This window comes from Cottoperca gobio, chromosome 5, assembly GCF_900634415.1.
Source record: "Cottoperca gobio chromosome 5, fCotGob3.1, whole genome shotgun sequence".
NCBI classification, from domain to species: domain Eukaryota; kingdom Metazoa; phylum Chordata; class Actinopteri; order Perciformes; family Bovichtidae; genus Cottoperca; species Cottoperca gobio.
Window position 1 is genome coordinate 19,537,654 of NC_041359.1, and position 10,188 is coordinate 19,547,841.

Here is a 10,188-nt window from a genome sequence, read left to right on the forward strand (position 1 = left end):
CTGTAACATGCAACGCTGCTGGACTGTAACTTTGTAGCGGACCTGCCTAAGGAGGAAAGGTGTGGGTCGATCTAAAAAGGGTGAAAAAAACAAGGCTACAGCGAAGAAGAACTGTGGTGAAATGATGGATGCCTCCGCGAGACAACAAAGGATGCACGCTTGTCACCTCGTGTAATTTCATCTCCCCTGTAGGTAAATGGAGACACTCAAATATAAATCGGCTTTGACTTAATGTTAATAAGATTTAATATCAACCCCCCTCAAACACCCTCGCTGCTTTTCCGCCTGAAGAAGAATAGACACCAACATTGTGTCATCTGCTGATTTAAAAACACAAAGAGGAACACTGGGATACTAAAAAAAACAACCGGATTGAAAATGTAGGCATGGGAAGATAATGTTAGACCCTTCTGAGTTTAATGTTGGAGGCTCACAGGTCGTGGCTTTCAGTCTCCATTGGCTCTCTCCATGAGAAATAATGCTTCCCTATTGGCTGGATTGCGGTGCACATGCTATAACAACAGGATATGCAAAGAGCTATGGGGTTGATCTAATAGCCTATCATATTTCTCGCATGCTTTTTTGACCAAGATCTGTATTTTATTTAATAGGATGTGAAATGCCTAATTGAATCAAATGGTTCAGATGCCATAACAATAATAATAATAATAATAATAATAATAATAATAATAATAATAATAATAATAATATATAATATTAATAGGCCTAATAATAATAATGATAATTTATAATGGACCTGCAACAGTGAAGCTGAAGGCTGTTTTTATCTCACGGATGTTTTTCAATGAACTCAAAGTGTTGTTACTGATGCGCTCTGGATCAAGCAGGAGGACTGACACAGACCCGGACACTCAGACCAGGATGCGAGGGCTCGCCATAGGAGGCTGTGGTTGGCCGGCTTTGAACTGCTCTCACCGGGACGATGAGGAGGAATATTATGGCTCTGACTCCCGGCCACGCAGCCTGGCATTGGAAGATACAGAAGAAGACAAACCCGAGGGAGGAGCAGGCCTGGACGCCGCTTCCCTCCCCAGTCTCTCGGAGAGCGGGATGCGATCACCGCAGTGCCGGATCTGCTTCCAGGGGCCGGAGAAGGTAAAGTTAAATAATACAGGTGTTACTGTGGGTTCCTATGATTTAAGGGGGTCAGTTAGACCAGTGGTTCCCAAACTTTTTCATGCAAAGGACCCCTAAACTAACACAAATTAGACCAAGGACCCCCATTTGATAAGATTTTGTCCCAGGGGTCCTCCATCTGATAGGATTTTTGCTTTTAGATGTTTTATTACAGAAAGTGTATGAAACCCATGATCAAAATAGTCATACATTCTTTCATTGTGTTACTTATGGATGGAATAAAGAGTACAAAATAAATGATTCCCCTTTTTGCTGGGAACCCCCTGGAACCCCCTTTAAGGACCCCTGATCTATAGGCTGCTATAGGCGACTCTTGTGCCCACGAGCTAACTTTAAGGGTTGCCTTCAGGCTCCAGGAACCTGTAGAAAGTAGGAACCTGCACTTCAGTAGCACAGGTGTTTTCTGGGTCATGGGGCGTGAAACTATGTGCTGCTCATCTAAAGGAAGTCTGTTCAAGCAGGTCGTGAGGCCATGTTCACAACTCCACTGCTATTAGGATCCATAATAATGTCTGATATCATGACAAATAATACTAAAATATGTTAAAGTGAAAATGAATTAAAACATATTTCAGGAAAACAAACCCAGTAGGCTCAGGACATACTTTTAAATGCAAATATTCTTTAAGGAGTTTACCTATTTAAAAATATTTATAAAAATATATATTAGAGTATAGAAACAGTTTTTGGTGATTAAAGGGATACTTTAGCAATTTTGTGTTACACTTCCATGAAGTTTGAGCATATGCAAGAGACCCATTATTTAAAAGAATCATCAAAAGCAGCAGAGACTGAGAAACTGACTTGTTTGTCCCGAGTTAAGCTTAAAGACACTGGATCCTACATTTCCCATAATTCAACTCAATTGTACATTAAGTAAGACTCTCCCTGCTTTGTAAATGTTTACATCTTTGTCCATGTCAGTTTGTAGCACAGTTTTTTTCTGTTATAACCATTTTGCTATATCCTTTTGAACTGTTGTTTTTTTCATGAATACTTTCACACAGAAAGCAAATATTGTGTGGCAAAAAAGAGATGTTGATTTTTTTCTTAGCTTTTGCAACACAAATACAGACATCAACCAACCACAATCAAATTGTGTGGAATCGGTTGAGTTACACTTATATTTATAAGGATTATAAAACAGTAATACAGAGTCCGAACACAGCAACTTTTTTTACATACCAGATCCACACCTTCTGTTCTTATCTTTCACAATAAAAGCCGTAGACATAAAATATTTGCAGGTGAGTATTTCACATTTCTGTGTATTCTATTCGCCACTACCACGGTGTGTGATGGCTTGTAGTCCTCATAACAAGTAAACTGATATGTGTGTTTAAAAGTGCAACTTTATGCTATTTCCTTTTTATTAATAATATTTAGTAGCGCAGACAAATTCAGTTTAAATACTCATTATACATCTATACCAAACTGTTTTAAATACCTTGCATCAAGTCTGCTCTGATGCAAAGTAAAAAAGGAATGAATCCATCCAACAGTGATCTGAAGATAGCAGTGAGCAGACGAATGGCTTCAGTTAGAGAAGAAGCAAGAGGAGCTTTGTATTTACCATGTGAACCCGTCCTCGCAGTAAAGGATTCAGCATCTGATGCACAAAATTAGGTTCTTTTGAAAAAAAAAAAGCAATAAAGAAAGGTTTCAGAGATTGATTCCTCCACAAAAAAAAGGCATTTATACTCATTATAATTCAGAGGGATTTGAGTGAGTATTAGTACGAGTTATTAATAACTTGCTGAAGGAACCATTAATACAGGGATCAAACCTTTGATAATTCCTTCAGGCTTCAGTAAAGTCACACAAAGTGCAGCTCAAGTGTCTTCTACTCACATGAAGGAGAACAAAGGGGATGGATGCACAGAAAGTTAAAATATAAAAAATAAAAAGCTTAAGTCATTCATGTCCGAGACGTGGAGGTCTGAGCACTTCAAATCGAGGGAATGAAATCAACCTTGAAGAGACAGACTTTGCTAGAGGTCTCAGAAAGTTTTTGTTTCCCCTCCAGATATCCAACTAATTAAAGACCTAGCACATCACCTGGAGTCAGACAGAAAATAAAGTGAGATGTGCGAGAGTGTTGTCAGTCCGAGGGCCTTAGGGAGCCTCGTACTGACAACAGAAACCTGCACCAGATGTCCTGTGATTTCTTTTGAGACTACAGGAAAGCGACACAAGGGAAGCAAACTGAAGCCAGATGAAGGTGTTCGACAGCAGATAGTGAAATGTATCAAATCCAGCGTTCTGCAAACTCACTTTATTACATTTTGATTCATGTTTCGAATGTCTGGTGAGATAATACCCTCTGAACATATCAACCACTAAAATGTTCCTTTCAAGTCAGCACATTACTATATATTCAGAGTTTATGATGCTTGAAACATCTTCGTAATAATGAAGCGCAGTCACTTTTATATCCCAATTAGTCATAATTAAACGGGCGATCAACTGCCGAAAGCTTTTTTCAGGAATTCTGCTGAATTTCTGCTAGTGCGTCAAATTGGGAGCCGATCACTGCTCCAAAAATCTCAGAGATAGGAGATAAGTTAACTTCATCACACTTTAACTGTAACAAAACCAGAACCAGTTGTGACTACAGAAGATGTTACAGTCACTGACGACCTGCATGGAGGTTTAGGAAAACCTAGAAAGATGTAGAAACTCAACAGAAACCTGTGAAAAATGTCAATCCTAGTTTTTCAAAGTCCAAATTGATGTTTTTAAATGTCTTATTTTGTCAGTCCAAAACCCCAAAAATATTCAGTTTAATCGGATATAAAACAGAGAAAAGCAGAAAATCTCCACATTTGACCGGCTGAAAACAGCAGTTGCATTTTTGCATGAAAAATTACTTTAAAGAGTAATCAAAAGAATTGGCGGGTTTTTTTCTGTCGATTGACTAATTAATGAATCAACTAATTGTTGCAGCTCTAAAAACAACATTGGGGACAGGATTGCACATTGTCATTAAAACAATATCATAATCAACTAAACCCCAAATATACTAAAACACAATCTACAATGCAACAATGTTGTGCACCATCAAAGCAATACTGTTGCTCTTATGTCTTACCTTTCTTAACGTATTATTCCATTTGTAAACATACAGTTTAGTTTTATATTGACTACATGCGTTGGTGCTTGCTCCAAACAATAATTTATCTTTCTTTTTAGCATTTTGCCAGCTTCTTGACAGGAACAACCCCGAAGACTATACCCATCCAAACAACATTATACCTTCAGTAGATAAAATGTGAATGTAACATTGTCAGGGCTGGGTAGACAAGTAAAGATCTTTATTTTCACTGTCATCTTCACCAAATCAAATCTTGTAACAGATTCAATAACGTCTTCAACATTCAGCATCCTCTGTTGAGTGCTGTGTGTCCCATGCAGCTGCTTTGTGTGTCCTGCAGGGGGAGCTGTTGAGCCCTTGTCGCTGTAATGGATCTGTGCGCTGTACTCACCAGTCCTGCCTTATCCGCTGGATCAGTGAGAGAGGCGCCTGGAGCTGTGAGATCTGCTACTTCAAGTACCAGGTCCTGGCCATCAGCACCAGAAACCCACTGCAGGTACAGTCACTCTCTCTCTGTCTTCACCTTTTTAATGTGAAAACATTCTTACCGGGGTGTAAACATTTAAAGGAGCTATATGAATAAAGTCCTTGACATTAGACTTTCATGTTTTAGGACGGAAAGCCTTGCACAAACTGCACATTGCCAGATTTGAGTGAAAGATAGGCAGAAAAGCATAGTAATCACAATAGAGGCCATGCAGTGTTCACATTACCAACACCATCAGAGGCATTTTGTCCTGTCAGCGTGCACTGATTCCCAACAGAAAGCACATGGCAGATAAAGAGCAGGTCTCGAAATGTTCACAGATCTATATATACTGTTTTTTTGCAGACAAATAGAACAGAAGATGCCAAGAAAAATAATGAGACACTGCACATTTCAAATAGTTGGCACATGATTTATCCAAAGTGTGTGGCACACAGACAGGAGACAAACAGAAAGCGTCACCAAATGTGGTCAGAGATATTTTCAGATGAAATGCTTCTTCCCCCAGTTGCTTGTCTTGCTAGACCAACCCTGCATCTTTTAATATATATATATATATATATATATATATATATATATATATATATATATATATATATATATATATATATATATATATAAAATACTTTTGGGTAGAAATGCTGAGATATATGGTTAGTGAAATGGCCGAATTCATTCAGGAATTCTCTAATGTACTTGAACATAGGTTTTTATTATCTGTGTTAAAGCCTGAGCAGATGCACTGACTGCACACAGTTAGTGACTTTGAAGGTGTAGTAGAGCTTCACACTCAGAAACCCAGAGTGAATTGGGGCAATCAAGCATTTGTCTCACTGAAGTCGGTCATAAACAATCTTAACACACACTGTCAAATAATGTCAGAAACAGAGTCAAAGAAAGATTAATTATACGCACATCACGTAGGTTCAAGGCTTTCAGAAAAACAGCATCAATAAGGAAAGATAAAAGATTTCTCCTCGCCTGCTTTCCTCTAACTTAATGCGACTATTTTTCATTGTAGGAGAAGTAGTTTCTGATATATGTGATGATGAATAGGATGATTGATGTTTATAAACAACACATATGTTTGATATATTTAGAAGTATTGTTTTTGTATTGCTGTTGCTATGCACTCTATTTAATTGTTTGTGGATGTCTTCTCACCGTGTGTGTTTTGGATGAAACACACCAGCTACCTTGTTTGCCTATTGGTGTACATTATGTATAAATATGGGTGTGGTTTCCACGTTTTAAACATTTTTAACCTGATAAAGATCCAACTAGGATCGAAACTTAGACAGTAATAAACATGTGGCATGGAGTAAGTGGACAGGTGTTCACTTTTTCCTAATAGAAACTGAGACAAACCCTGCACATCTACAGTCCAGGGATTTTAGTCAATGTTTTCGTCTCATTCTGTCTTTTGCAGTGGCAGACCCTCTCTCTCACTGTGATCGAGAAGGTGCAGATTGCGGCCATTATCCTGGGCTCGATGTTCCTCCTCGCCAGTATCTCCTGGTTGGTGTGGTCCTCTCTCAGCCCTTCAGCCAAATGGCAGCGGCAGGATCTTCTCTTCCAGATATGCTATGGCATGTACGGCTTCATGGACATAGTTTGTATAGGTAAGGCACGAAGATACCGAGGTAATACTGAAGTCATTTTGACAGATTTGGTGGTAACGCTTTACACAGCCATAATTTCCCAATAAGAACCATGTCATTTGGTACTATTTATTTAGGAATATGGAAACAGTGGTAAGTAATATACTTATGGTATACTTTACTTAATTAATTCCAATTACCGTAAATGACCCTTAAATAAAGCGTAACCAATTTGGCCTTCAATTAACACAACTTGCACTTTCTTTATTAACAAGACTAAGAGCCCACAGCCTTGCTAGCGGCTGTGTGGTATGGATGTATCATAAGAACTAGATACCGTATCCAAACATGGTGCTCATTCAATCCAAAGCCAGCCTGGCACATACCCCAAAAATTGTGTAATCCATGGTATCCACTCAATAGTACATTTAGTAAGACTCTCCCTGCTTTGTAAGTGTCCACGTCTTTGTCCAGGTCAGTTTGTAGCACAGTTTCACAGATTTTTAAATCACTTTTCTCGGCCAGAGGAAAGTTTTTCAACAGTTTTACAAACGTCTCTTTTACAATGGTGGCCTATGTCAAAAATGCTTTTTGGGCCACAGGGAGATTTTTCGCTGCTATAGTGGCCACTGGGGAAAAATGGAAGCAGGGTTAAGCGTTATATCCTGTATGTATATTCATATGTTTACCATGTTAACCATATTAGTTTAGCGTTTTAGAATACTAACATTTGCTACAGTAATTAGCACAAAACACAAAGTACAGCCGAGGCTGTTGGGAATGTCATTAGTTTTGCAGGTAATTGGTCATAAATCAAAGTATCTAAGAAATGGCGCTAAATAAAAAAACAGTGGATCACCAAAGTTATAGCAAATCATCCAGAGGAACTAAATTGCATGGCAGACCATCCAACAGTCGACATTTCACTGAACACTCAAAATTTGAAACTCACGGCAGCGCCAGAGGAAAGGCTTCACATTGCCATTAATGTCTGTGTAATGTCATTTCATGGCAATCCATCCAAAAGTTGTGGAGATGTTGTAATCATTATCTCTTACTTTTGATGTCGTACTTTAGTATTCACTCAGTGGCTGACTGCAAAGCACAAAGGAGATAGTTTGAACATACAATACAGTAACTTTGTAGCGATTACATTCATGTGAACATTTGTTTATTGCACATACACAAATTAAATAATACATTTTGCGTTGCATAAGTTTATTTGTCTCTGCCTCTTTTCTGTTTTCTTGTAAAGGGATTTTCCTTAACACGTGTACAACTCAAAATACCCACAAACAAGTATAATAATCCGTATTGTTGTTATTCACTCTGTACCTTGTGTACGTTTTAGTACTTCCTGATTCTCATTGAACAAACAACTGCTTGTCTATATTAACGCTGTTTCCTGCCCTGACCTCCCCCACCCTTTGTCCTTTATGCCCAGGCCTTATAATCCATGAAGGATCGTCTGTTTACCGGATCTTTAAGCGCTGGCAGGCGGTGAACCAGCAGTGGAAAGTGCTGAATTATGAGAAAGCAAAGGACTTAGGTGACCCCATGAGTTCCAGCAGTAAAGGTCGAGTTGAGAGGAACTCGGACAGCGGACAAAGGGCGAATCGACATGTCAGGACTATTCTCCACCACCACTGTGGCTATACCATTTTGCACATCCTCAACCAGCTAAGACCCAACAGCCTGCGCAGAAACAACCGTGAGGTGGTCATGAGGGTGACCACGGTATGAGGCCGGGTTAAACAGACAGAAGTGCGCCGATGTTTAAGGAGAAGATCAACGTGTTGATTGGGATTTAATAAAAAAAAATTAAAAACCTAATCTGCCACATAAACACTGCCGATAACTTCTAGTCTCACATCTTCGCTCGCAGAATCTCCCTGAGCTCAAAGTGGACAACGAGAAATATTTCTGAGATTTGGGCAAAGGGAGAAGTTGCAGTTTTATCTGAGTGTTTATGGACAAAGTCTGTGAACACGAGACAAATAAGAAGAAATGTATACATTTGGAAAAGAAAAAGATTTAATTCTTGAAGCTATTAACCTTTTTTTTTTACCATCCTGACCAATGTTACACAATGTTGTTGAAATGTTTTTTTTTGCTTTTGAAAGAAAAAATTAAATGAATGTCATTACGTTTGATCTGGATTTTACTCTATAATAGAGAGTTTGGTTGTGAAAACGACTTCTACTCAACGTATTCCTGAGGGTCCGCCATGATCTGATAGATTTTTCACTTGAAGCAGCCTCAATGGACCAGACAGTAAAAAGCTCACTAACACAATTGCTTGAATTATAAAGTTGAAAATGCAATTCATGTTTTGTAATAAAGACGTTGTTGATCTCAAAGGAACAATTGTGATTTGTTTTGTCTCATTTTTAGGGAACCAAATGGATCTGAGCAAATGTTCCTTGACACTTTTGATATGTGCAGAATAAATGTTCCTGTTGGGATTACTTAAATCTCAGATCCTTGCAGGCAAAATCACAAATACACAGTCTGTGTTTGTCAATTCAAATCAATTCATTATTGTCACAAATGTAACAAGGACAATATTGACTCTATTGCCAAAGCGTCAAGTAATAATGAGATTTAAAAGGAAAAGAACAAGATACAATGTTATAATAGTCATATAGTATGTCTCTCTTCACTGTCCACTATCAAATAAAGAATTTTTAAAAATCTGGGAAAATCCATTATCATCCTGTTAAAACATTTATAAATCTCATCCTTTAGCAATGAGAGAGAAAAAGACATAGAGCTCAGTTTACAGCGGACAGTCTCATGAAGCCTTACAGCAGGAGGGAAATATAATGTGTCACCACCTTCTTGACAGCCTGAACTGAGAAGGATATTAGAGTCGACTCAGAGGACACCCAGAGGGAACTGCAGCCTTTTCATTTTAATTGACAACGTAGTGAAAATGATAAAAGTGAAAAGCATACATAATCCACTGAGTTGCTTCAGGGAGTATTAAGAGCCCTTTGCTCATATTCTTTATATTCCCTAAACTCAGCTTTCTTCATGTGTGTTAACTGTGGGTGGGCTGCAATTTCTTTCTTTTTTTCAGACTTTGTTTATTCATTTGTTATACACAAATTGACAGTAGTGATAAAGCAGTTGTGTGTGACAGTGCCATGTTATAGGAGTACAATACAAAACAATACAAAACAACAACATACAATACAATGCAACTAAAAAAGGACAACAAAACAAACAAACACAAACAGTCTGTAACAGTCTGCTTGTTCTTTGGTGTCCTGTTTTATGTTGAAGTGTTCACTCCCCCTTGTTATATGTCTAGTGGTACTTCCTGTCTGTGTCTTTACCTTCCCCTTCTGATTGTTAATGTGTTCCTCCTGTGTCCATTTACTCTGCCCTTGTGTTTCTGCCTTTCTCCCCAGCTGTGTCTTGTTCCCTCGTTTGGTGTCTGTGTATTTAGCCCTGTCTGCCCCAGTGTGTTTTGTGGGATTGTCATTCATGTTCCCATCTCTTCCCGAGACCCCTGTGCTCCCATCTCTTCCCGAGACCCCTGTGCTCCCATCTCTTCCCGAGACCCCTGTGCTCCCATCTCTTCCCGAGACCCCTGTGCTCCACTCTCTTCCTGAGACCCTAGTACTTCCCCCTGCCCGGCCTCCCCGCCGGCCTCCCCGCTTTGCACAAGACTGGCCTCCGCCCGCATCCTGCCCGGCCTCCCCCCGCCGGCCTCCCCGCCGGCCTCCCCGCCGGCCTCCTGAAAAAAATGAATCAAGTGGACACTGATGTTTGGTACAGAACAGCAAATAATGAAACAACAACAATTAAAAAATGTAAGGCCCGCAGGAGGCAGGGCAGGA

General features: G+C 39.3%; 1 protein-coding gene across 4 annotated transcripts; it reads left to right on the forward strand.

Annotated features, from left to right (window-relative positions):
• LOC115008841 (E3 ubiquitin-protein ligase MARCH9-like) lies at window positions 1-8,692 on the forward strand. Of its 4 annotated transcripts, none has more exons than XM_029432689.1 (5): window positions 4-192; window positions 846-1,116; window positions 4,593-4,748; window positions 6,169-6,361; window positions 7,785-8,692. In XM_029432689.1, the coding sequence occupies exons 2-5, from the start codon at window positions 883-885 to the stop codon at window positions 8,081-8,083; spliced, it is 882 nt and encodes a 293-aa protein (XP_029288549.1). In that variant the 5' UTR covers window positions 4-192; window positions 846-882; the 3' UTR covers window positions 8,084-8,692. The 4 variants fall into 4 exon arrangements, with proteins under 4 accessions (XP_029288548.1, XP_029288549.1, XP_029288550.1 ...); XM_029432690.1 differs by having other exon boundaries at window positions 849-1,116; XM_029432691.1 differs by having other exon boundaries at window positions 181-188.
• The last annotated feature ends 1,496 nt before the right edge of the window (window positions 8,693-10,188 follow it).

Excerpts from the sequence above, each read along its gene's own strand:
- LOC115008841 (XM_029432688.1), top strand. The coding sequence starts at position 739 with ATGATAATTTATAATGGACCTGCAACAGTGAAGCTGAAGGCTGTTTTT. Across the intron at positions 1,117-4,592 it reads GCTTCCAGGGGCCGGAGAAG|GGGGAGCTGTTGAGCCCTTG; the intron begins GTAAAGTTAAAT and ends TGTGTCCTGCAG. Across the intron at positions 6,362-7,784 it reads CATGGACATAGTTTGTATAG|GCCTTATAATCCATGAAGGA; the intron begins GTAAGGCACGAA and ends CTTTATGCCCAG.